Source organism: Mesoplodon densirostris, chromosome 16, assembly GCF_025265405.1.
Source record: "Mesoplodon densirostris isolate mMesDen1 chromosome 16, mMesDen1 primary haplotype, whole genome shotgun sequence".
Classification (NCBI taxonomy): Eukaryota; Metazoa; Chordata; class Mammalia; order Artiodactyla; family Ziphiidae; genus Mesoplodon; species Mesoplodon densirostris.
In genome coordinates, this window is record NC_082676.1 from 63,268,324 (window position 1) to 63,294,355 (window position 26,032).

The 26,032-nt window shown below is 53.7% G+C and overlaps 3 protein-coding genes across 10 annotated transcripts in view; 2 read left to right on the plus strand and 1 right to left on the minus strand.

Annotated features, from left to right (window-relative positions):
- Nucleotides 1–619: 619 nt before the first annotated feature.
- On the plus strand, nucleotides 620–9,824 carry ZNF500 (zinc finger protein 500). 4 transcript variants are annotated; one of them, XM_060078718.1, is made up of 7 exons: nucleotides 620–705; nucleotides 1,386–1,883; nucleotides 3,480–3,663; nucleotides 3,867–3,934; nucleotides 4,941–5,052; nucleotides 6,955–7,068; nucleotides 8,081–9,824. In XM_060078718.1, the coding sequence occupies exons 2-7, from the start codon at nucleotides 1,482–1,484 to the stop codon at nucleotides 8,698–8,700; spliced, it is 1,500 nt and encodes a 499-aa protein (XP_059934701.1). In that variant the 5' UTR covers nucleotides 620–705; nucleotides 1,386–1,481; the 3' UTR covers nucleotides 8,701–9,824. The 4 variants fall into 4 exon arrangements, with proteins under 4 accessions (XP_059934701.1, XP_059934702.1, XP_059934703.1 ...); XM_060078719.1 differs by having other exon boundaries at nucleotides 4,944–5,052; XM_060078720.1 differs by lacking the exon at nucleotides 6,955–7,068.
- Nucleotides 9,825–11,388: 1,564 nt separating this feature from the next.
- On the minus strand, nucleotides 11,389–23,622 carry DNAAF8 (dynein axonemal assembly factor 8). Of its 4 annotated transcripts, none has more exons than XM_060119844.1 (8): nucleotides 23,469–23,622; nucleotides 20,882–21,023; nucleotides 20,273–20,401; nucleotides 17,667–18,173; nucleotides 15,958–16,075; nucleotides 14,413–14,554; nucleotides 13,404–13,532; nucleotides 11,389–12,075 (listed from the first exon to the last, which is right to left on the minus strand). In XM_060119844.1, the coding sequence occupies exons 2-8, from the start codon at nucleotides 20,987–20,989 to the stop codon at nucleotides 11,793–11,795; spliced, it is 1,416 nt and encodes a 471-aa protein (XP_059975827.1). In that variant the 5' UTR covers nucleotides 20,990–21,023; nucleotides 23,469–23,622; the 3' UTR covers nucleotides 11,389–11,792. The 4 variants fall into 4 exon arrangements, with proteins under 4 accessions (XP_059975827.1, XP_059975826.1, XP_059975829.1 ...); XM_060119843.1 differs by lacking the exon at nucleotides 23,469–23,622 and adding an exon at nucleotides 22,801–23,017; XM_060119846.1 differs by lacking the exons at nucleotides 20,273–20,401; nucleotides 23,469–23,622 and adding an exon at nucleotides 22,801–23,017.
- The window catches only part of ANKS3 (ankyrin repeat and sterile alpha motif domain containing 3), a 30,233-nt gene continuing 27,510 nt past the window's right edge, over nucleotides 23,310–26,032 (plus strand). For both annotated transcript variants that reach the window (XM_060119840.1, XM_060119841.1), the window contains exon 1: nucleotides 23,310–23,428. The gene's annotated coding sequence lies outside the window, so the exon portion shown is untranslated. The remainder of the gene's footprint in view (nucleotides 23,429–26,032) is intronic.

Below are 26,032 nucleotides of genomic sequence, written 5' to 3' on the forward strand. Positions count from 1 at the left end.
CCTCACCTATAAAATAGAGATAATAGTACCCCCTTTGTTTCAAAGATGAACTGATTTAATAATTGCAAATCGCTTAGAACAGAGCCTGGCATATACATAGTACTATGTGTGTAAAAAAGTAAATTTCTAGGGTCCCCTCCACCGTGGAGTTCCTCAGGCCTGGGAGGGTGGATGGAAGAGAAGCACAGAGAATGGCCCAGAAACTGCGGAGCCTCGCGCATGCGCACTGAAGTTGGAGGAACGCCCTTCTCCTGCAACGCCTCCCGGGACCCATCTACCGGAGGCCGCGGCTCAGCCAGGGGATGACTACGTTATCCACAGTGCATCTCGCGGACTCGCTACGTATCTCGTTTCTATGCCTGACAGTCGGTTCAACCAGTAGTACGAGGACCCACAATGTGAGTAGTTACCCACAATGGCTCCCGTGGACCCGCCTACCCAGACCCATTCTCACTCTCCACAGCCAGCCAAAGGTGCGAGGACTACATTACCCACAATGCTTCCCGTGGGACGCTCACGCCGCCTCGTTTTCCAGCTCGACGCCGGCTCAGCCAGTGGTCGTCGCCGACTGTCCCGGGTCTGCGAGCTAAGGATTTTGGTCCTCGCTTCTGGCCCGCCGAGTCCTCCACGCCCGCTGTCGCGCTCCCGTTCCAACCCGCCGCTCCGGGCCTGCCCCGAACCCCCCCACGGGTCTCAGCGCTGCCGGTGAGTGTGGGCGCGAGCGCAGGGTCCCAGCTCGAGCTTCTGTCCGCGGCCCTCGCCCGCCGCAGCCTAGTTTGTGCCCGACCTCGGTCACCGCTCTCCCTCCAGATGAGGGGACGAGACGGGAAAGTAGCCCAGCCGGGGAATCCTGACCCTCACAAGACCCTGGAGTTGGAGAGGCCTTGGTGACCGTCCATTCGGTGCGGCCCGCGGATGGGCTTCAGGCTCCCGAAGCCCGAAATCGGGGGTCAGATTGGGACAGAATCTGCGTCCTCCTGGGCAGAGGGGGCTCTGATTCTCATCGTATTTCCAAACGGACCTCATCCAAAAATGGCCAACTGTAATATTGAAAACCCAGCGTTTCTAGAACTCTGACCGCGTTCCAGGCACTGTCCTAAAATTATTTTCAAACGTCCCGTTTAGTCCTCTCAGCAACCTGTGTGTAGGTGGTGTCGCCATCTCTTCTTTCACCATCTCTTTCCCATGAGGAACTGAGGCCCAGAGATTAAGTACCTCTCCTGGGAATTAGAGGGTTAGTAGCAAAGACAGTTTGATTTACTTTAACCGTTTCTTTCTGCCAGTGAGGGCAAGTTGGCCTTGGGGCCAGGGCAGGGGCTTATGGGTTGCAGACGCTTATCCAACCCCAGTGCTGCACCCTACGTGACTTTATTGTCTCTCCACAGAGCCCTGAAAACATATTCCCCAGTGTCTGGCCAGAGGTATAGGGAGAGACAGGTGTGAGCTCCAGGCCAGAGAAGGAACAAGGCTCACCGGGAGCAATGGCGACCTCTCCCGGCTTCCAGCACTCGCCACCCCTGGAGCAGGACGAGATCCTGATCGTGAAGGTGGAAGAGGACTGCTGCTGGGAAGAGGAGCCCTCCCTGGAGATTGAAGACCCTAGCCCTGAGACCTTCCGCCAGCTCTTCCGGCTTTTCTGCTACCAGGAGGTGGCCGGACCTCGGGAGGCCCTGAGCCGCCTCTGGGAGCTCTGCTGCCGCTGGCTGCGGCCTGAGCTGCGCACCAAGGAGCAGATCCTGGAGCTGCTGGTGCTGGAGCAGTTCCTGACGGTGCTTCCAGGGGAGATCCAGGCCCGGGTGCGGGAGCAGCAGCCAGAGAGCGGTGAGGAGGCCGTGGTCCTCGTGGAAGGGCTGCAGCGGGAGCCCAGGAAACAAAGGCAGCGGGTGAGGTGGGGGGCATTTTAGCCCTGAGGTGAGAAAACGGGGCCCTGCTGCTGAGGTCTATGTTTTTAGATTCCTTGGGCTCTGGAGCCGTGGCCAGCCTTGGTCATTGGGAGTACCTGGGGCTGGCCAGACACTGAATTGAAGAAGGCAACTGCAGAGTGTTTCTCAACGTTGACCGACGTGTGTCCACCCCTTGATTAACCACTATAGCCCCGCCGGCCCTTTCTAAGCTATGTGGATTGGTTTGTTAACACCATCCCAACGTAGGCCAGACACAGGTTTTAATGGGAGAGAGGCTGGAGACCTCCTAAGGCAGGGCCTTGGGAGTTGAAGAGATCCCCAAAGAAGGAGGAGCACTGGGAAGAAAGACCAGGTGCTGGTGGGTGCCCTGGTTAGAGCCCCCAGGTGTTCCTCAATCTCTCTGGGGCTACGCCATTCAATACAGTAGCTACTAACCATGTGTGTTTGTTTTAATTAAAATTAAATAAAATTTAAAATGTAGTTCCTAAGTCACACTGACCACATTCCAAAGGCTCAGTCATCACACATGGCCAGTGGCTACTCCCTGGACAAGGACAGTGCAGATATGGGACACTTCCGTCATTCTACAGAGAGTGCCACTCTAGAGCAAACTCAATTCCTTCTAACCAAATCTGGGGAGTGGGAGTGGGAAGTCTCGTACAGATTTCTCCTGCTTGGGTCAGATTAATTCCTCCTGATTAGATATTTGGCAAATTCTGCAGGTCACCTTTCTCCCTGTGGCAGTGTCATTGGCCACACTGTGCTGTTCTTTTGCATCTGGCAGGATAGACCCCCCAACCACCCCCCCCCAAAAAAAACCCAAAAAAACTTGACCATAAGGTGAGTTGAGTGCATTAAGCACATTCTGCCTTCGTGGTGGCCAACAAGAACCCAGGAGCCCTTCTCAACCCTGCCAGCCTTGGCGTTTGGGGTTCCCGTCATGGCTTTTCTCTGTCACTGGGCACCCTGTATCTTCCGGGGACCGTTTCCTCTCAGAGGTGTGGAATTTTGAGCCTGAGACAGGGTCCCTGGTGCTGGTTGCAGTTCCCCGGGGATGTATCGTGTCCCTAGTACTCTTACAGACGTCAGTAAACTCTGAGACTAAGTTTATCTGATTCACCTTCACTGGAATTAGGATGATTCCAGAGGGTCTGTAGATGATTTCAAAAAATGTAGCAAGTGCAGTAACTCAGGCTTCCGAAACGAGACCTGATTTGGGGCCCTTCTGGCCCAGGTTTCTCAGGAGCACTAAGTAAGGAAGGGTGAGAGTGTGACGGTGACAGCAACACAGTGTGATGGGGAGAGACTGCAGAGTCTCAGGAGTGGAGCAGGCCTCCCTTTCCCCAGGTTGGGAGCCTGACCTCTTCCTGGGTCACATGCCTTTTCCCTGGGGTCTGGCTGGAGGGAGGTGTTTGGAGGGTCGCAGAGGCCATCAGACACGACGAGGTGGCCTGGTGGTAAGACGGAGCCTGGGAACAGGGTGGCCAGGGTGCCCGAGACAGGAGGGATGGGGAACCCTGTGGGTTTCCTCCTGACCTTCTGAGAGCTAGTGGGCAGATCTCCATCTGTATGCAGGATCCGGAGGTAGTCCCTGATGACGCACTGGCCCACGGGACAGGGGAGTGGTTCTTGAAATGCCAGGTGGAGGCTCAGCCAGCAGAGCTGTCTCTGGAGGAAGGGGCTCAGCACTCCAGCCAGCAGCCCCCCGCCCAGCTGAGCCACAGACCAAAAAGAGGCCCCCAGCTCTGGCCAAAGACAGGTGAGTAGCTGCCCCTCTTGAGGAAAGAGACGCCCTGCACTGGGGAAGGGAAGGGAAAGGAAAGGAGTGTGGCAGGGGGTCAGGCCTGTTTGCCTGTGGGGTGGGCAGGCTCCCGGCCGGGTGAGTGTTGATGGGGAGCAGCTGGACCTGTCCAGCCTTCGTTGCCATGTGCATGGGTGGGTGACTCTGTGCTCTTTCCCCAGGCCCAGTGGCCTCCCAGTGTCAGGAGACGGCGGCACTGGCCACATCCTTCCTTTCAGCCTGGTCCCAGGTGAGTGGCATTCCTGATCTGCAGCATCCCCATGTGACCCGTGCCCTTGTTATGGGGACACTTTTCTTGCGTGGTCAGGTCTGTGGGTTTCCAAGGTGGGTCTTCACCTCCTGGGAAGTCCTACCTGTTCTCAGATGCCACCTGAGTATTAGGTGTGTCCTGGAGGGTCCTGGAGAATCCTGGAGTCTCAATGGTGAGTTAGGGCAGTCACTTCAAACCCAGCTGTATGTTAAAATCTTCTGGCATCTGGGTAAAAATAGATTTTTTCCCCCAGCCCTGGCCTGGAAGCAGAGTCTCCTTTGCTTGTTTGTTTCAATTCCAGCTTTATTGAGATGTAATGCACTTACCATACAATTCTCCTATTTAAAGTATACAGTGTTTAATATATTTACAGAGTTGTGCAGTCATCACCGTAATCAAATCAATTTTAGAACATTTTCATCACCTCCCCAAAATACCCCACACCCATTAGCAGTCACTCCCCCCTCCCCCTCCCTCAGCCCCCTGGCGGTCACCAGTCTTTCTGTCTCTGTGAATTTGCCTCTTCTGGATATTGTTTTCTTGGCTGTTAATCGTGCTCCCAGGTCAGTCTGGTGTTAGATTTGGGAACCACTGGCCTAGAGGCATCCTGAAGTCCCCAGGTCACCCCATTTGGGTCCTGGGACTGGCTTTAGCTGAGACAGGGCATGCTAACTCGTGTCCTCAAGGAGCATGGGCCCCAGTGGCTGAGATCTCAGCAGATACAGCTGTTCCACACAGCACATCTGTCCACACAGTCTCTGGCCCTGCAGCAGTTGGGGCAGAGCTTGGTGGTGACCGTGTCCTCCCAAAGAGCAGGATCCAGCTGTGTCTGAGGCAAGCTTGGCAGGAAGGGGTGGATAACAACATATGGAAGGGGAAAGGTTGGGGAGGGGAGGAAGTAGGGGGAGGTAAGCAGGACCTGCCATCATCACACAAGTGGAGGGGACGGGTGAGCCCACCAGGCTCTGAGTGAGCTGTGTTCCAGCAGGTGCCAGTGACGTTGGAGGACGTGGCCGTGTACCTGTCCCAGGAGGAGTGGGGGTGCTTGGACCTGGCTCAGCAGGACCACAGCTGCGACATGCTGCAGGAGGATGAGGGTATGTGCAGGGAGACCCTGGCCGTTGTCTGTCAGATACTGGGTTGTGTCTCTGACATGGGTGAGTGTCAGGGAGGGTGGCTGCTTCCCTCAGGCTGGCTGTGGTATGTGCTGGCCTCCAGGACCCGAGGCCCAGGCCATCTCCCTGCTCAGCACCTTCCGTGGCTCCCCCCGCCTACAGGAGCTGCTCCAGCAGGTCTCAAACTTCAGTGGCCAGAGGAATCACCGGGCAGCATATTAAAAATAGGGACTTGTGGGCGTTGTGCCCAGGGGTTCCTTTAGTGAGTCGGGGGCATTCCCTGGTGAGTCCTAGCGCTGGGCAGCCCTGCCCTGCCAAGGTTGCTAGTGTCCTATCAGTGGCCCATCTGCAGCGGGGGCAGTGTGGCTGCTTGCCCACGTCCCAGGCAGATGCCCAGAGCTGTCCTGAGTTCCTTCTTTCGCCCCTTTACCCACACGGTTGTCCAGTGTCAGTTCAGCCTTTGTGCTGTCTTTGGCGCCCATGGGCAGAGCTGCTCTTAGCAAGGCCCTGCCTGTCTACGGCCTCTCCTCACCACCCTACACTGGCCCTTCTCAGCTCATCCTGCCACTTTTGACACGTGTTCACTCCCTGAAATGTTTTTTAAAGGAGTTGAGATCCTGCTTTGTATCAGTTGGGGTTCTCCAGAGGAAAAGAACCATTAGGATATGTGTGTGTAGAGAGAGATTTATTTTAAGGAATTGGCTCTCACGATTGTGGAGGCTAGCAAGTCTGAAATCCATACAGCAAGCCAGTTGGCTGGAAACCAGGCAGGATTTCTAGGCTGCCGTCTTGAGGCAGAATTCCTTCTTCAGGAAACCTCAAGTTTTCTCTTAAGGCCTTCAACTGATTTGGTCGGGCCCACCCCCCCAGTGTGGAGGGTAATCTGCTCTCCTTACAGTCACCTGAGTGTAGATGTTAATTACATCTACAAAATAACCTCCACAGCAACATCTAGACTGGTATTTAGGGAATTCCTGGTGGTCCTATGGTTAGGACTCTGTGCTTTCACTGCTGAGGGTATGGGTTCGATCCCTGGTCAGGAAACTAAGATCCCACAAGCCGTGCAGCATGGTCAAAAAATAAAGATAAAAAATTGATTGAGGGCTTCCCTGGTGGTGCAGTGGTTAAGAATCTGCCTGCCAATGCAGGGGACACAGGCTTGAGCCCTGGTCTGGGAAGATCCCACATGCCGCGGAGCAACTAAGCCCGCGTGCCACAACTACTGAGCCTGCGCTCTAGAGCCCGTGCTTTGCAACAAGAGAAGCCACCGCAATGAGAAGCCCACGCACCGCAAAGAAGAGCAGCCCCCACTCTCCGCAACTAGAGAAAGCCCGCTCACAGCAACGAAGACCCGATGCAGCCAAAAATAAATTAAAAAAAAATATTTGACTGGTATTTAACCAAACAACAATACTGTAGCCTGACCAGGTTGGCACAGAAAATTAATGATCACATACTTTCTTTTACATCTTCGTTTATTCCAAACTAAGTGTCTGTAGAACCGATGAAGATGAAACCTTTCTATTGCCACGAACACTGGCTCGCCGTGTGCACTGTTGCTGTCCGACTGCTCTGTGCTCTGTCCTGCTGTGTGTTGTAACTCTTGGCTACTTCATCTCTGTTGTGATGAAATTCTGACTCCTCGGGGCATCTGGTTTCCCTCCCAGAGCCGGGGAGAGCCTTGGGCCCTGTTTTTCCTCACTTCCTCTCTCTCTGAGGAAGCAGTCTGCACAGAAGTAGAGTGCCTCCCACCTCTGTTGAGGCATGGAGCTTTTCCCGCACGTTCTCCTGAAGCTCCTTTGCCCTCACGAGGAGGAGGTGGTTGCAGCCCTGTGTTCTGTCCCGGCCACACTCACATCCTCTCTTCTCTTTCCCCATGAGCAGGACTCCCCCCTCCTGGGCCCTGTCTGACTGCCCAGGATGGGCCAGGGCAAGGCCTGCGGGACCCAGCTTGTGTGGCCTCGGGGCTGAGGGAAGTCTCTGGCAGTGCTGGCTCAGGTGAGGGGGTCTGGGAGGGGACGGATGTCCCAGATGAGATTCTCCCCTCTCCTGGGCTTAGACCTCGGCGACTGTGTTTGTGGAGTTCAGGCTCAAGGGCTTAGAGCAAGGGTTGGCAGATTTTTTCTGAAAAGGGCCAGATAGTAAATAGTTCAGGTTTTATGGGCCGCATGGTCTCCCTGGTGATGCCTCAGCTCTGCTGTCCTGGCACAAAAGCAGCCACAGACAGTATGAAAAGACGTGGGCGTGGCCATGAAACTTCATTTACAAAGGCAGATTCACCCACCCTGAAGGAAAGGCAAGGGGAGACAGTTGGCTTTAAGAAAGGTTTGGGGCTCGAGCAGCAAGAGAGTCCTACCACCTTGAGCTGGGACATGGCACTGCATGCAGGCACCATAGGGAAGCTGGTCCCGAGGGAGACACGAGGGGCTGGGCATGGGGTCCTCAGGACGCCCTGAGTGTCACCAGCCAGCGGCCCTCACTCTCTCGGGCCTACACCTGGGGTGGAATTGCTCAGTCACGTGGTCACATTGTGTGACTGTTGGAGGAGCTGCCAGAATCAGTTCCTTTGTAAAAACTCTTACCAAAGGCCAGGGAGGTGGTTCCATCCTGTCTCGGTTGTACAGATGAGGTGGATGTGAGCTTGAGCCCATGCTCGGCTTCCTGGACAAGCCAGTGTGGAGGCAGGAGGGGGCTGCATGGGGGGTGGGGTGGACAGCATCTCGGCAGGGACAGTTCCCGGCACTGGGAGGGCCTGTCCTTGCCCCATCAGGTCAGTGGGCCTCAGTGTCCTCATGTGTAAATGGGACTGTCACAGTACCACCTCACGACCTTGGGAGTCTGGCCATCGTTCTAGTTCCCGGAATCAGGCTCTGAATGAGGCATCCTGCGGAGGGTGTGGAAAGGGAATTTGAAGGCACTTCTCTGGGTCAAGGGCTGCCCCACCCTGCCTCCCCTTCTCCCTCTCCCCCTCGCCGTGGAGCCCTCAGCGACTGTGCTTTCTCTGTCTCAGGGCTTGGGAGGCAGTTTGAGGATGGAGAGTATGCCAGGGCGGACGCGTCGGTGAGAACACGGTGGGGCCAAGCGCTCCCGGGTCAGGGGCCCAGCCTGACCAGACCCCAGCGGCCTCCGGACAGAGGGCAGTCCCTTGGGGTCCGGAAGCCGCACACGTGTCCCGAGTGCGGCAAGGCCTTTAGTAAGACGTCCCACCTGACCAAGCACCAGCGCACGCACACTGGGGAGCGACCCTACCAGTGCCAGGTATGCGGGAAGCGCTTCGGCGACCGCTCCAACTGCAGCACGCACCAGCGGGTGCACACAGGCGAGAAGCCCTACGCCTGCACCCAGTGCGGGAAGCGCTTCAGCCAGAGCTCCAGCCTGGTCATCCACCGCAGGACACACACCGGGGAGCGGCCGTACGCCTGCACCGAGTGCGGGAAGCGCTTCAACAACAGCTCGCACTTCAGTGCGCACCGCAGGACACACACGGGCGAGAAGCCCCACACCTGCCCGGCCTGTGGCAGGGGCTTCCGCCGGGGTACCGACCTCCGCAAGCACCAGCGCACACACGGTGGGGAGCAGCCGCTTCACAGACCCCAGAGGCTCCAGGATTCCCCCGGGGCCCGAGCCTGACGATTTGGGAAGCTGCCAGAGTCGTTTCTGTCCCGGAGCCAGAAACTCTGGTCTTCAGGCATCTTCAGACTCCATTTGCTCCCGTAGGCCCCAGCGTGAGGACACGTGGTGGGACATTTGGGGGGCCCAGGCTGAGGGAGGAAGCTGGGCCCTGCAGGTGTATTAGGGTCTGGGGCAGCCACACAAAGGACCACAGCTGGGCCGCTTACAGCAGCAGGAATTCTCTCACAGTTCAGGAGGCCAGAGTCTAAAATCCAAGGTGTCTGCAGGGCTGCCTCCTTCCTGCAGCTCTGATGGAGCATCTGTCCCAGGGCGCTCCCGGCGCCTGGTGCTGCCAGCTGTCCTTGGCGCACCTGGGCTTGTGGCCACATCACTCGGCCTCCGCCTCCCCACAGCCTCTTCTGTGTGTGTCTCCATGTGTTGTCTCCTCTTGTAAGGATGCAGTCATTGGATTTAACTGATTACATCTGCAGAGACCTTATTTCCAGGTAAAGTCACCTTTTGAGATTCTGGATATGAATTTGGGGGGACACTTTTCTGCCCACTTTGGGGGAAGCCTCAATGGCTGTGGTCTCTTGCAGTTTACGTACCCCAGCCTTACCTGGGCTTGGTCTCCTGCCTTCCCCGCGAACCTTGATGCACTTTCAAAATGTAGCCTGTTGCGGGGGGCGGTTCCAGTATCACAGTGGTTGTGGGTCACCTTCGCAGAGCCATGGCTGTTCTATAGGATGGATGGCTGGTGCCGGAATGCTTCCCCGAGATCCCATCTTTCAGCCTCCCCCAGCCCATCAGGAAGTCCCCAGGGTAGAGTGCCAGGGCTGCCTTTGTTCCAGCCCAAGTGGCCGTGTCCCAGGACGCAGGCCGGCCTTGGTTGCCCCACTTTGAATTTCTGAGGTGGATGTGCCTCTCTGATCTGTTCACATCCATGGTCTCATAGTGGCTGAGGGGAGCAGTAAGAGGCCTTGTTTGCTTTAGTCATTAGTAAAGTTGTGGGGCAGCTCTGAAACCACTGGGTTCTGGAATGTTCCATCCAATTGCTAGACATATTTTTACCTTTCCACACAACCCAGGTTCTGGGTTGTGTGACCTGCTCTTTGTTCCCTTAATAAACGACGTCAGTCCTTCTGGCCCCTGTGCTCTGTCCTGTGTATTCTCTGGAGAATGGGGCCGCCCAGTTTAGGGATGGTTTTTAACCTTGTGGGACACGTACTATCCAGCCAGGCCAGTGTCACCCACCACCCGCCTGCCCCTCACAGGCTCACTTCTCTCACATCCAGGCTGGTGCTGGAGGTGGCTGCCTTCCGCCACCTGCGAGCTGGGCCCATCCAATGCCTGTTCCCTGACATTCTCTCTCACACTTCTGTAACAGGTCTTAATGATTCTCCTGCTCTAGATGGAAACTGAGACCCGAGAGCTTGAAGCACCTTGTCCAGGTGGCAGGACCAGCTTTCAACCCAGGTCCGAGCTCCCACCGCCTCATCCGCCTGGCTTTCCTTGATAGACAGTAATTCACAGAGTTGAACTTGGAACTAAGTTTATTTTCTGTCACTGTTGGGGAAACATTCTGAGTGAACTTACTGCCATTAAAAGGGGTGGAGAGTGGGGGAAATGGAATTTTAAAAATAGCCTTTGTTCTTGAGGGCTAGTGGCTGCAGTGGAGGCTGTGTGCCATGTTCAGACTGCCTGCCCAGCGGCTGAGTCCTGACCATGCTGTGTGCACCCTGGAGTGGAGGGTGGGGGGCCTGCGCGGGGGGAGAGGATCCGGGGGCCCCAGGTGATGGTAGTCTGGCCACAGTCCCTGCTGGAGAGGCCTCCCCCGGGCCTCCCGTGACCTTGGTGGAAGCTGTCTCACATCTGGCTTGTAATGCAAATGTCCGTTGTGGGGAATGGGAGCTGCTGGTAAGGCCCCCTTGGCCAGATCAAGTAGAGTCTGTGGCCCCGATCCTGGCTGCATGTGGCTGGCTGAGGCTGGGCAGGGCCTGTCTTACCTGGTGCCGGACTGGATGGGAAGAGGCCCTTGCCCACCCTCAGTGCATAGCAGCCAGCGGTGACCCCAGCTAAATGCTGGAACAGGTGCCCAAATGCCAAGGACCCTGCTGGGCTGCCTGATCCCATGGCCTGGGGAGCCCGAGGTGATTGCTTTGTTCTTCCCATTGGCAGACAGGGCAGAGGGGCGCTGAGACTCTGAAACCTTGGAAACAAGTTGGAGAGAGAACAGAGGTGCTGCAGATCAGGGCTTCAGCCTGTTGGGAGCAGCTGGGCTGAGAACAACAGTTATGGAAGGACTCTGAAAATCAGGGCCAGGGGTGGGAGGTCAGGGGGATACTTCTAGGAAAGTAGATGGCAGAGCTGCCTGCAGCCCCCAGCTCTTGCTGGTTGTCCACTGAGACTGTTTCAGAATGTTTCAGAACATTCACATTCTATCTATATTTAAAAGTCCATCCACCTTTACTTTGGAAGGACCCTAAAACATATACGTACGTGCCTTTGTGTCTTGGTTGAAGAAAAAAAAAAAAGCAAATTTCAATCTGCCCCTCTATCAAAAAGTCCATTTGGTCTGTGTGTGTGTGTGTGTAAATTTAGGAACACAAAAGAGCAAACATCCAGGACTCAGAAAATGAAGCTAAATTTTTCAAGACCTTTTCAATCCTGAAATTCTCTAAAGGAGTTTTACTTAAATTTTGGAGTTAAAAAGAAATAATAATAATAGATGCACATTAAAGAGAAAAAAAACACAGAAATGGAAAAAGGTGAAAAAGCCTCGTAGTCCCACTGTCAGAACAAAATTGTTGTCTTCACGGTGTTTCCTTCTGGTCCACTTTCAGAGGATTTGGGGCCACATGATTTGTCACGCTACACATACAAGTTTGCCCTGGCATCTTTGCTCTCGGTGCATGAAGAAGTTCTGACTGAATTCTAGCAGAGGGCTGGCAGCAGATCCTCAGTTGGAGGGTCCCTGTGCTGCAAAGGCACATTCTGATGGAGACGGGAGAGCGAGGGGACCACCAGGGCCTCGGGTGTCGATGGAAAGTCAGATTATCCATTTATTCGCCTCAGATTATTCACCTTTTCAGATCCGTTACCGGAGGCATCTACAGTTGGCCCAGAGGAGGCACCAGGGCCTCCCTGGCTGTCCCTGGCCCAAGAGGGTCCCCCAGGGCCCTGGGACTTCCTCCTGGGGGTCTGGCCTGGGTACTCTGTCTCTCAGCCCAGAGTGTTACATGTTGCTTCCCCCCGGGGCTGGATCCAGCCGTATCTCCAGGGGCCTGAGCCTTCTGCCTTCTGGGACCCTTGCCAGCTGGCAGCTTGGGCTGAGCTGATGCCTTCCGAAAGGCCCAGAGCTGTTGGAGGAGCTGACTCTTCCCCGTGCAGTCCCTGTGACACAAGAGAAGCAACCTGCATCAGCACCCAGTGGAGCCAACCTCCCAATGCTTTGCCACCGAAACAGGACACAGAGGAAAAGCAGAGTGCTTCCGGAGCGTGTGCCTGGTTCTCAAGACACTGGAAGGTCAGGATTGCGGCCTTCCAGCCCTCGCACGTCAGCATGTTAAAGGCTTCTGGGAGGAAACCTGTGTGACACTTCTCAACCCAAGTTTGTTTTCCCTCTTTAATCCTATAATGCCTAGCTACACGCCATACGCCACACTGGGGAAATGCCGCTTTAGACTCTGACGTTCCCAAAGGATAGGATCTTCAGGCTCTGTAATTCCAAAAATGATGGAGACCGCCAGAGCATGTAATGCAAATTCACCCCACAACCACGGGGTGGCCTCCACATGTCAGAGACCTGAACCTTCCCTGAATTTGACATTTCACTTAACTGACTCAAGCCTTTTCTTTCTGGCTGACAGCCACCACTTTATTCCATCCCTTCACTTTCATTGCCATCACTAGTAGGGAACAAATCAAGTTGGGCGGCAATTTTTCAGGAAGAAAACTGTAATCCCTTCTCAAGACCGAGCTAAGCATCCTTGGGGATGTCTGGAGAACAGGCCAGGCCAGGCGTTGCTGGGCTACCCTGCCTGCCTCCCAGACCCGCCCCCCAGACCCGCTCACACCCTCCTGTGCTAGCCCTGTGGGTGCCAGACAGCTGAAAGCACCGATGTTAACCTGCGGGCAGGGGCTTGCTGCTGAGGCCCAGGTGAGCATCTCAGGCTGCGGGAGCCCCCCTGTGGTTCCCCGCTGTCTCCTCTTCCCCCTCCTCGCTGTCAGAGGAGCTGGAGCTGCAGCTGGAGTGGGAGCGGGAGCGGGAGCTGCAGCTGCGGGGAGAGGCAAGGTGGGTTCCTCTGGACATAACCAGCCCACTCCAGCCAGGCGTGGTTCCCACTAGGGACTTGGAGCACCCAGGTCTCCCTGGTGACCCAGGGCAGGAGGATGGGCAGGCCGGCCAAAGGCCAGCCAGCTGAAACCAAAGGGCCACTGCAAGTGGTGGAGGGATGCAGCCAGGGCCAGGTACCCCAGCCTAGGCTAAGTCTGCTTAGGACTCCACCAGGAAAAGATAACCCTTGGCCCCAGCTTCCTCCCAACCTGCGGGGAGAGCCTGCTGCTGTGGGACTGTGGGCCAGGCTCAGTTCTTGGCTAAAAGCACTTCTCAAGTGAGCAGTGCCCCCAGGACCTGCCTGTCCAAGTCCCCCTTCCTCCTGAGGCCAACGTGGCAACCCAAAGCAGCAGGTTTGTGGTAGGGCTGTCACTGCTCCCTGTACCTTTCCGAGGGCCCCTGGTCTGATGGCTTTGTCGGCCGCAGGTCAATGAAGACGGTGGGAGGCCCTGCTGGGCTCCTTAGCTGTGTGTCCATGGCCAGCGCCTGGAAGCCCAGCTCCCTGGAAGCGCATCTGGGGTGAGAGGAGCGGGGTGGCTGAGTCACTTCCCGGTAACCACTGTGTGACCTGTGCACCACCAGCTGGGTGCCCCCGTGCAGGACACTGAGGCAGGTCCTGAGAACAGCCCTCAAGATGTAGGCCAGCACTGTCCAATAGAACTTGCCATGATGATTAAATGTTTTGTATCTGCACTTTCCAGTATGGCAGACACTTGCCAGAAGTAGCTATTTAAATTTACATTTAAGCTAATTAAAATTAAATTAGAAATTCAGCTCCTCAGCTGCACTAGCCACACGTAGCCAGTGGCCACTGACTGGAAAGTGCAGTGTCCTTTCTACTGGACACTCGGGTTGTCAGGGACAGACGCCCACTCCAACTAGTTCGGGTGAGAAAGGGAATTACTGGCTTTCAGATTCCTAAAAAGGGTGGACAACCAGAGTGTGGGAAGAGTCAGGGTACAGCTGGGCCTTAACGGACCCCAGGGCCCTGTCCCCACCTCTGCCTACCCCACACTCCAGCTTCAGCCTTTCTCACCACAGCTGGCCTGGCTGGGGTCAGATGCCCAGGGCTGGCCCAATCAATGGTGGCCAGAGGGGCAGGGTCCTCCTCTGGGGAGGCCTTGTGGATGGTGAAAGGAGGATTCCCATGGGGTAGGGAAAGAGCAGGTGCTTTGGGGCTTGAGTCCCAGCTCTGCCACTTATGTCCTGGGCAAGGCAACCTCTCTGAGCCTCAGTTTCCCTGTTTGTAAAATGGGGGTAATGGTAACACCTACCTGATCATTTTCTTGAGATGAAAGAGAAATACACATCAAGTGCCCCACCCATAAATCAAGGCCCAATAAATGCTGAGAGAAGCCAGTTCTAGAGAGGACAGGGGCCATGCGTGGTCCTACCTGCTTCCGGCCTCCTGCGGCTTGATGTCCTGGGGCATGTCAGAAGGCACCCTCCAGGCAGAGGAAAAGGCTCTGGACTGCGTGGCACACAGGAGGGTGAGTTGTTCCATGAGCCTGTCCTGGGTGCTCGGCTTGGCGTGGTCTGTGGGGAGGGGGGAGGCAGCTTAGTGGGGACGCAGTCCCCTTTGACTCACAGCAGCCTGAGCCTCAGGACCCCTTGTGTGGACATGCCTGGGCTTGTGCTCGGAGAAGTGCTGGGGGCCAGTGGAGGCCCAGCCCACCCTCTGCCGCTCACAGCTTTTGTGTTGCCCCCTCCAGCTCAGCAGGGCGAGGGGTGCTGTCTTCTTGAGCAGGGAGCTGTGTGTGAGCCCGGGAAGCAGGGGTGACGTCCTGTTAACAGTGTAGTCCCCGTTCTCACTCCGGTCCCACTTGTCAGAGGGAACCATCAATAACAGTTCTGCGTATTTGCTTTTCTTTTTTTTTTTAAGTAGCAACGGGATCATCCTCTACAGATTTTTTTTTTTTTTACTGAATATATTTTACATTTTTCTGTGTTGAGAGAAATGAATAGATAGATAGATGATAGATTCCATTTGTTGAGCTGCAGAGAATTCTCTGGTAGACTGATTAGCTAGACTCCTACTGAATATTGAATGTGGTTTGCTTCCAGTTTTTCACAAGTATGAACAATGTTGCAATGAACATCTGTGAGGGTGTGTTTAGGACAGACTTTAGAAGTGGAATGAATAGCTTAATCAAAGGCTTATGTGCCTTTAAATGGAGAACAGATTCCGCCACATTGCCCGCCAAAAGGGGGCACCAACAACAGCCCCCCGGCCCTGCCCCAACTTGTAGGAGAGTGAGTTTCTCCATATCCTGCTCTAAGGGGTTAAATTCCAAACAAAACCCTTTTTAAAATAGCACCAGGGGCCCTTGGCCACAAAGGAGCCTTTGCTCTGGAACTGGAGGCCAGAACCCTCACAGTTCCTTTGCCTCAGACCTGCCTCCACTCACCTTTGTGGGCCAGAGTGGCCGAGAGGGGACAGGGAACTTTTTTACGAAACTGCCCAGAGTGAGGCCACAAGTGCAATGAAGGAGTCATCCCTGGCTTTGTTTGGTAAACGTGGAGGCAGTGGAAACAGGATTCTGTTTAGGAGCGGGCTGAAGGGGTACCAAATGCAGGATTACTTTTGTCCCAGAAAGAAAGAGACGCAGGTCTGAGGAGGTGGGGGGGGGGAAGAAAAGGCAGGGACCCTGTCTGAAGGGCTTCCTCTCATATCCCCAAGGCCTGGTCCACCCCGGGAACATAGCAGGTTGTCACATATGTAATGGATGAATGAACGACTGTCAGTGAGTGAATGGATGGGTGGATAAAATCTTGCATCCTGGGTGTGCAGGACGGCGAGGGCTGAGCAGCAGAGAGGTGCAGCAGATGTGGCGAGCTGCTGGGCTGACTGTGCCCAGCCCATTGCCCTATTTTATTGGGAGGCCCTGGAAGGAGCCACTTGTGGGTATGCACTTGGGCCCCGGCGTTCAAAGTCAGACCTTGGCCCTGGAGGCGGTCTGCTGCCCACCACGTGGCTCCAGAAGCGCCATCTCCCGGGTCCTCTTCTCGCCCTGTCAGACTCTGAAGGACTTGATCCAAATCACACTCTTCAAGTTGCTGAAATAAGTAAAGTGATTGTGAGGCTGCTGTGGGGTTCCAGGGACAGGAGCGCCAGATTTCACAGCTGCCGTGACCCACACAGGCAGTTCTGGGATGTCTTGGGCAGAAACCAGGGCTGAGATGAGGCAGCTCGCTCACCCACCCCCACTCACCCACCCCGTGTGGGTTGCAGAATGAACTCCCTCCGTGAAGGCTGGTGAGGCCACCTACCTTCCTACACAATACTTGTATTTCTGGCACAAAGACGTTGTCTGACTTGGAGGAAACTCAGTGTCATATTAAAACTATTTAGGTTCATGCAGGTTTAGAATGTTGGGAGGTTAAAACGTTTTGCTCTTTTAAGAAACAGATTGTTCCAGGCAGGTGACAGGACTGGAGGGCTTGGAAGAGGGATGTGGAGGCGGTGGTATGATGGGGGGGAGGACGTTAATCAGGAATTACTGTGTCTTGTATATGGCCTTGCAGCTCCTTGTAGCCCCATAGGGGAATGAAGATAAAGGGGTTCAAGGAAAGAATGGAATTGATAGGATGGAATTGGTGAAAGTGACCTCCATGTACACCTTGATGCCAGTTTTCTCTAAGTTGTTAAGAAAATTAGTCAAATAAGGCATAAAAGAGTTTTGTGATGTTTTAGTGTCATGCGGGAGCATCTTCCAAGGAGCCCATCTTTCTAGGGGAGGGTTGGTGTGCACAGTTGACCAGGGCTCACCTGTTTGACAGCTTCGTAAAACTGAGAAGTGTGACAGTTTTCTTTTCCGTCCATTGGAGCAGCTAACCCCAAAGGTACCAAGTTCTGTTGCCCTGTAGGTGCTGACCTGTTGTACTTAATGTAGCAATTTAATCTCTGCGTTCCTTCCCCCCTCCCCACCCCACCATGTACAAAATCCCAGTTTCTCATAATCTCTTTGAACCGACTTTGTCATCCTGCTGGTTCCCTCGTTAATGAGCTAAATACAGGGGCTCACCGTTTGTATGAGAACAAGGGCTTGATTTGAGATTACGCTTTGTCAAATCTTACCTATCTCTATATCTTCATGATCATGCTTGGGATTAGTATTATTTTTTCTTTTTTCTTTTTTTAAAGAAGGCTGGGGTCTCCTTGCTCTTCCTTGTTCACTTTAACTCTGAGGATGGTCTGTCAGATAGGTAGGACTGCCTGCCTGATGATGGGCCTGGTGCCATGGGCCTAAGGTTGTTGCTATAGACTGAATCTCTTTGTCCCTCCAGATTCATGTGTTGAAATCCTAACCCCCAATGTGATGGTATTTGGAGGTGATTAGGTCATGAGGGTGGAACTCTCATGAATGGGATTAGTGCCCTTAAAAAGGAGACCCCAGAGAGCTCCCTCACCCCTTACAAATGAACCAGGAAGCATGCTCTCACCAGACACCAAATGTGATGGAGCCTTGACCTTGGACTTCCAGCCTCCAGACTGTGAAAAATGAATTTCTGTTGTTTAAGCCCCCCAGTCTATGGGATTTTTGTTACCGTGGCCCAAAGAGACTAAGACAGGTGTAGTGGGCCAGCCCTCGAGTTGGCCTGGGGAGGACCATCGCCCCGGGGAAGGCTGGGCTAGGGGGACGCCTACCTGGAGGGAGAGCAAGGTCAGTCCCCGCTGGGGCCCCTCCGGCAGCGTTTCTGCAGCATCACAGGGCATCTCCTTCACTCCACTCAGGTCTTGGCAGGCTGGGTCCTGGGCATCCCAGGTGACTTTGTGAAGTATGTCTTTCTCGATCATCTTCCTTCTCTCCCTCCGGAGGGCTCTGTGGTTTGCAGAGTCTGAGCCCTCCTGGGCCCATGAGGCAGCACCTGGGGGCTCTGTCTGCAGGCCTGCTTCCTGAGGGGACAGAGTGGCCTCTCCCTGTGGCCCCTGGCAAGGACTCTGTGATGTACTGGTGTTGAAGGCTGTGCCCCCATCGTCATCCTGCCACGTGGGGGTCTCCACGGGCATCCTGAGAAGAGAGCTGCTCTCATCACAGCTCTGCAAAGGCCTGCCAGGGGCCCTTCCTTCCAGAGAGGCTGACTCCTGGGCCTGGGGCCCAGCGTTCCACTCTCCCCAGGGTTCCCCGGCGGATTCCACAGGCACTACAGCTGGCTACGGGGGAAACAAGCGTCCTCGGTTAGCAGCCTCAAAACATACCTCGGGGAGTTTTTGTGTGCGGTAAGATGTGTATAGAACATAAAATCTGCCATGTGAACCATTTTTAAGTGTACAGTTCAGTGGCATTGAGTATATTCATAATGTTGTGCAGCCGTCACCACTGTCTATTTACAAAGCTTTTTCATCACCCTGAACACAAACTCTGTACCTCCCCACCCCCAGCCCCTGGTAAACGCTCATCTACTTCTTGTCTCTATGGGTTCGCCTATTTCATAGGCGCGGAATCACACAGTATTCGTCTCTTGTGTCCTTCCATTTAGCTTAGTGTTTCCAGGGTTCACCCATGTTGCGGCATGTGTTAGAACTGCATTCCTTTTCATGGATGAATAATATTCTGTTGTATGGATGGTCCTCCTGTGTTTAACCACTCTGTCTGTTGATGGATACTCAGGTTGTTCCCCCCTTTTGGCCATTGTGAACAGGCACACAGCAGTTAAGAAGTGGACAAGATGAGACCCAGGCCCCTTTGTCTCCAGAGTGAGCCCACGGCCTCAACCCCTGTGAGTTGGTACAGACTTTCCCATCCCAGGTTAAAAAATAATTGTCCAGAAGAGTTGCCGAGGTAAGTGTAGAGATGAAGAAAACACAAAATAAAGTGACGTGGACATGGTTCCAACTGAACTAATCAGGGGACTTGGCAGCCCTGGCAGTTCTCCTGTTTGAGGTTATTTCAGATATTTCTAGGCATGGCTGAGGGCGTGGGTGATTTCTGTCATGGTGCTGGGAGGGGACACGCCCTGGCTCTGTAAGATGACCCTGTGTCAGTGCTTGCACTCAGAACTGCAGAGTCTCGGCATGTACCCACTCCGTCCAAATACCAAACTCCAGCATGGCTTCTGGCAGCGTAAGCCTGTGCCCCTAGGATTACCCCAGCGCCCCATTAAAATGCCTGCCTGAGAAAGCTCCACGCTGCCAGAATTTATTATTTGTTCTAGCCAACACCTGATGATAGGCCCCGACCTCCCTTTCTTAGAGCACTTACTAAAAAGGTCTTATAATTGTGAATATGTGTCTCTTACAACCCAGAAGCATCTGTCACTGACCTGAGAGCCATTCCCTTGAAATGTACTCATCAGGAAGGACAGGGCCTCTGCCTCCCACACCTGCCAGGTAGCAGACACACCTGGCCTAATTGCAGCTTCACTGACTGGCTCTTTGTGATTTTTCACTTTTCTGACTCCACTGAGCCTTCCTCACCCCCTCCCTCAGTCTTCCTTTGAAACACCCGTCACCTCTGCACAAATCAGACGGAGCTCAGCTCTTTCCCCTGCTGTCAGTAGTTACGGAATAAAATCTCCTTCCACTGCTTTAACTAAGCATCAAGCCATTAACTTTAGATTTAAGAGTTCTTGGTCTTACCTGGGACCCTGGGAAATGGGGAGACAAGAGGATGGAAAATTCCCTCTGACATTTGGCAATGACCGCAACTACGATACTTAATTACTGAGCGTTCTGTGGCATTTGCTAATTGTTTTCTGTATTCATCTTACCTCCCCAGCGAGGGGCACCTCTTACCTCTGAATCCCCACTGTTGCCCTTATTCAATCAACAAATATTTAGGGAGGGCAGGATTCTGTGAGAAGCCAGATAGTGCTGAAGCCAGCTGGGTTAAGGGAGGCATTTATGACAACAAATTGTGACAATGGTCAGACAGCTCAGGTGGAAATAGGACAGCTGGGAGGTGTGTGTGTGCGCGCGCGTGTGTGCGTGTGTGTGTAGTGAGGGGTCAAAGGGAAGAGCAGGGGGCAAAATCAGATAGAAAATCTAGTCCCCACCCCCAGCTCTAAGTGTTCTGGGCTCCTGGGATCATGATGTGCACAAGGCCATTAGATATTTGGTGTCTAAACTCCTTGGGTTATACCTGGAGAAAGGCTTGGGTGTGCAGAGATGCCATACCAGGGGCTTTAACCTCTTTAGACCCACATTGCTGTTAGAGTCCAGTGAGGGCCATGGACACCCAGACCCGCACCCACACCCTATTGTGCTTAAAGGGTCCTGGCTTCATGGATCCCTGGATCCTGCATTCCACAGACCTCAGGAGGAGACCCAGAGGAAGTGACCCAGGCCCCGTCAGGGTCTTCGGCCAGTTCTCCTGACAAGTCTGGAATCAGGGCGGTTTGATTTCGCTGGAAGATGAACAGCTCCTCTTCCTCGCAGTTTGACTGTGGACGAATGAGAGTTCGTTCTCTGGATTATGTGGCAGCAGGCAGGGCCAGGTGTGCCTCAGCTTCCACCCACCCTCCCTGCCCTGCTGCTCTCCAGCTGTCTGGGAAGACCAGTTCTCTTCCGAAGGGACTCGCCATGGCTGGTTCCTGCCGCTGACTTAGAAATGGGCTTGGCAGCACCACCTGGTGAAGGTGAGATCCAGGGCGCCCAGTTCTGCACGTACCTGCCACCCCTAAGACTTTGCGTACAGCAGGTGCTCACTTAGTGCCTGGCACTGAATGAAGAGAGCAGTGAGGTGACAGCTGAAAGAGCAGAGTCTGGGCCTCCCTGTCCTCTGCAACAGGGAACCTTGGCGCTTCACTTACATGACATTGAGCTGATAAGCTCCAAAGCGGTCCTTGGTCAGCATGATGTTTGTCACGGGAAGAAAGTGCATTGGGGGCCTAGGAAGATGTAGGAAGAAGGTGCTTGCTTACCGAGGAGGAATCTGAGTCCAGAGATGGGAGCTGCTCCTTGACGGCCTCAAGGATGGCGTCCCAGGGATTGGGCAGTAAGGGGCCCACATCTTTGTCATGGGATGCCATGGGATGCTTCTCAGCGTGCCATCATCCAAGGAACCTTGCAGAGGACATGGAGTGAGGTGAGAGGGTCCAGGAGCAAAGGGTCAAGAGCTCAGGGGGCTGCCTTTTCAAAACATACACCATCCCTTGCCTTGGGGTATGAAAACGGATTGGGAGACCACCCACCCCTTCTTCCTTCTAGTCTGCAGGTTCCTGTTACTGAGGGCCAGGCACTGTGCCCTGCATTGTGTGTGCAAGTGTGTATGTGTGTGTAGTGCAGTATGGAGCCTGCAGATGTATGTACATAGGGATATTTTATGATAATATATAGATATATCTATTGATATATAATATGTACTTGATGTGTAGGTATATGGATGATATACAGAATGATACATGTGTATGACATACAGATATTTGTAAACTATGTATATCCCATACAGCAGACACTATTATTATCTACATTTTATAGGCTCAGAGAGATTATATCATTAGTAAAGACAAAGACAGAATTTGTATCAAAGTCAGAGGGGATTTCAAGCCCCACTACTCTTTTTTTTTTTTTGCGGTACGTGGGCCTCTCACTGTTGTGGCCTCTCCTGTTGCGGGGGGATTTCAGAGGGGATTTCAAGCCCCACTACTCTTTACTGCCCCCTTACAAAGTAACAGACTAGAGACATTTTGGGGTCCCGCGGACACTTTTTTTGGAGTTGACACTCAAATTAACCCCTTATACCCAGGCACTTAGGCAACACGTCCCAGAGTCTAACAGAAGGCCCAGTCCCTCAGGGGTCAAGGGGGCTTAGAAATGTGGGGTGATGGTACTTCAGAGCCAGTGTCTGGAGAGTACTTGCAGCCTGAGAGCCCTCTGTAACCATAAAATGGGAAAAGAACACTCCTGCCCCAGCCCTGGTTCCCATCAGGAAAGCAGCAGGTGAGTGGGGGCTTCTTACTTCTGTGCTCACAGGAGTGGGGCAGGAGCTTGGTGCACCTGACCTGGGAACAGCAGAGTGGGGACATATCTGGTATATACATCACGGGATGTTCTCCGGCTGCAGAGCAGATCAGAGGGCAACAGGATCACCCGGGTGAAGGGGACTACCAGAGACCCTAAGTTCTCCAGGAGGACAAGGCAATAGGGGAGGAAAGGCTGCGGGGAAGAGCACGTAAGAGCTCAGAGGAGTGAAAAGTGCCCAACATGTGGGGGAAGAAGTTTTCAGTTGCTGAAATATACGGTGCAAACGGACAAGATCGTGAAGGGTCCTGAATGCCAAGTTGAGGAGCTTGGCTCACCCAGCAGACGAGGTTTACGCTAAACGCTGCACGGAACAGCAGCTCCCTCCGAATTCTGACTGCCTCCACGTCCGTTTCTTTTTTTAAAATTAATTAATTTATTATTATTATTACTTTGCGGTACGCGGACCTCTCACTGTTGTGCCCTCTCCTGTTGCGGAGCACAGGCTCCGGATGCGCAGGCTCAGCGGCCATGGCTCACGGGCCTAGCCACTCCGCGGCATGTGGGATCTTTCCAGACCGGGGCACGAACCCGCATCCCCTGCATCGGCAGGCGGACTCTCAACCACTGCGCCACCAGGGAAGCCCCCCACGTCCGTTTCTTGGCTGCAGCCCGTTAGCCCCGCCCAATGCTCCGACCCCCACCCCCTCCTGCCGCCGGTCAGCCGGTTGTTATGACAACTAGACGCCAAAGTCCTCTTGGGTCAGGCTTTTTTTTTTTTTTTTCTTTCTGGGTCAGGCTTTTAAATTCTAAAGGTCGGAAACAGGAAACCTATCGTGCGCCCTCCCACCGATCCCCAGCTCGTTTCCCCAGCCCTCACCCCGTCCAACTCCCAACATTTATCTCCGCAGCCGCGGCAAGCCCGAGGCCGTTCACCTCGGCCTCAGCCTCCCCGCCTGGCGCGGTCCAGACAGGGATATAAACAGGCTCCAGCGCGTCCCTCCGGTCGTGTTCTCCCCCTTGGGCCGCAGCGCAATTACTGAGGCTGTCGCTGCCTTCGGAATCCCCGCTCAGCAGTCTTACATTAGGGCACTGCCAACTCCTTCCCACCCCCCGCTCTTCTTTCGGGACTTGGCGCGTCCTGTCTCTCCTGAAACACGATTGGTTTCCCTGGCTAGCGGAGGGGCGGGGTAGGGCGAATATCCCCTGCTCATTGGCTGCCGCCGACGTCACACAGCGAGCCGGGCGAGCTGACCGGAAGGTCCGGGTGCGGGACGGACGAATTCCACAGCGCCCGGGGGACCCGCGAGCGTCCCGGCGTGCTCCGCGCCTCTCGCAACCACTTCCGGGGCGGGAGCGGGGCCGCTGGGTCCGCGCGCTGTGGCGGCGGCCGGCGCGGACGGACCCCGGACGGGCGCGGCCGAGGGAGCGCGGCGGCAAGGGGGCAGGTGTAGGCGGCGGCAGCGGCAGCAGCCCCAGGGCTGCCCGCGGCCCGAGGCCCAGCGCAGGTAGGCTCCGCGGCGTCCCTGCCCCGCCTGGTGTCCTCACCTGCTGTGCACTCTCGGGGCGTCCCAGCAGTGCCGCTGGCTCGCCGCTTGAGTTTATGACTCCGAGCGTCCGCTTTGCCGGTGGGGAGCGGGGACGATAAAGCCACGTGCGGTGTAGGGTTACTGGGAGGAGGTGTGAGTGCTTCGGTAGTTCCCTAGGTTACCCTCCCCAGGGCCTGAGAACCAGGTTGGGATACCCGGGGCCAGCGGAAGGCCCACGCCCCGGGGCGGGACGCGGTGCCCGCCGGCTTTCACAGACCTCCTCCCTGTGGATGCCACGGTCAGCAGCAACGTCATTTTTTTTGTTATTGTTGTTAATTTTTTTGTTTTTTTATTTTGCTTTAAAAGTAACGAATACAAAAAAAAATAAAAGTAACGAATACTTAGCATTTTACAGAATGGACAGAACACAAAGGTAAAAGGAAAATCAAAGGGTTGCGTTCCTAATGCTACTTCCTGGAAGTAAATCCTGGAAGCGATATGCAGAAGATTTTCTACAAGTATACGTGATGTATGTGTGAATACAATTTTGTTTGTAAGGAATACCCCATCATCGTAGAGCATCTGGCATGCGGCAGGGTGATAAAGGAAGTAATAGTATTGGGTTGGCCAAAACGTTCTTTCGGGCTTTAAGTAAAAATAAAAGACACATTTTTCATTTTCACCAAGAACTTTATTGAACAACGTATTCAGTGTTTCGTTCTACTACCTTCTGCCATTTTTCAGGTAGCTTCATAATTCCATCTTCCCAAAACTTTTTATCTTTTGAGCAAAAACTGTTCCAGATGCCTTTTAGTCTTCCAGGGGATTGAAATTTTTCCCATTATGAGAATTTTGTAAAGACTGAAATAAATAGAAATCTGAAGATGCGATGTCTGGTGAATATGGTGGATGAATCAGAACTTCCTAGCCAAGCTGTAACAGTTTTTGCCTGGTCATCAAAGAAACACATGGTTGTGTGGTATCCTGATAGAAGATTATGCGTTTTCTGTTGACTGATTCTAGACGCTTTTCGTAGAGTGCTGCTTTCAGTTGGTCTAATTGGGAGCAGAGCTTGTAGGAATTAATCGTTTGGTTTTCCAGAAGGAGCTCAAATAGAGGACTCCCTTCCAATCCCACCATATACACATCACCTTCTTTGGATGAAGACCGGCCTTTGGTGTGGTTGGTGGTGGTTCATTTCGCTTGCCCCACGATCTCTTCCGTTCCACATTATTGTACAGTGTCCAGTTTTCATCGCCTGTCACAATTTGTTTTATTTTTTTTTATTTTGTAAACATATTTATTTATTTTTGGCTGCATCAGGTCTTAGTTGTGGCATGGGGGATCTTTCGTTGTGGCACGTGGGCTCTGTAGTTGCACCATGTGGGCTCTTTAGTTGTGGTGCACGGGCTTCGTTGCCCTGTGCGGCATGTGGGATCTTAGTTCCCGGACCAGGGATGGAACCTGCGTCTCCTGCATTGGAAGGCAGATTCTCAACCACTGGACCACCAGGGAAGTCCCCACAATTTGTTTTAAAAATGGAACGTTTTAGTTATGTTTAAGTAGAGAATCACATGTGGAAATACAGTCAAGAAGGTTTTTTTCGCTTAACTTATGTGGAACATCAAAGCAATTAACATAACCAAGCTGGTGCAAATGATTTTCAGTGCTTGATTTGGATATTTTGAGTATGTCGGCTATCTCCCATGTGGTATAACGTTGATCATTCTCAATTAATGTCTTGATTTGATCACCATCAACTTCAACTGGTCTACCTGACCTTGGAGCATCATCCAGTGAGAAATCTCCAGCACGGAACTTCTCAAACCACTTTTGACATGTTCGATCAGTCACAGCACCTTTTCCATACACTGCAGCGTTTTGGTTGTGTTTTTACCTTTCTTGAAATAATAAAGCATGCTGAAAATGTTGCTTTTTTGTCTTCCATCTTCATTAAAATGGCTACACAAAAATTCACCAATTTTGATAAGTGTTTTTTTTTTTTTTGCTGTACGCGGGCCTCTCACTGCTGTGCCCTCTCCCGTTGCGGAGCACAGGCTCCGGACGCGCAGGCTCAGCGGCCATGGCTCACGGGCCCAGCCGCACCGCGGCATGTGGGATCCTCCCACATCGGGGCACGAACCCATGTCCCCTGCATCGGCAGGCGGACTCTCAACCACTGCGCCACCAGGGAAGCAGGATAACTTTTTTTTTTAATGAACGCTGATATGGCAGCTGTCACAATACAGTCTAACAAAATTGTATCAAATGAAGTTAAAGACAACTAAACGCTACTAGAGCCATCTTATGGAAGAAAACCAATGAACATTTTGGCCAACCCAATAGCTTTATGGTCTGTTGGCATCCGAGTTCTCCCTCCACGGGCTCCTGGTGGAGTGGGGGTCTGATTCTGATTGACCCTCAGCATTCTGGAGGGTGTCAGACAGGTGAGCCTCCAATAAAAGGAGAGAGAACATGGGTCCCACCCTGGAAGAGGCATTTGGAGTAGAAGAAACACACCCAAAGAAGGCTTGAGAGGTGTATTGAAAGGAGTGCTGAACTGACACTCAGCTTATTTGGATT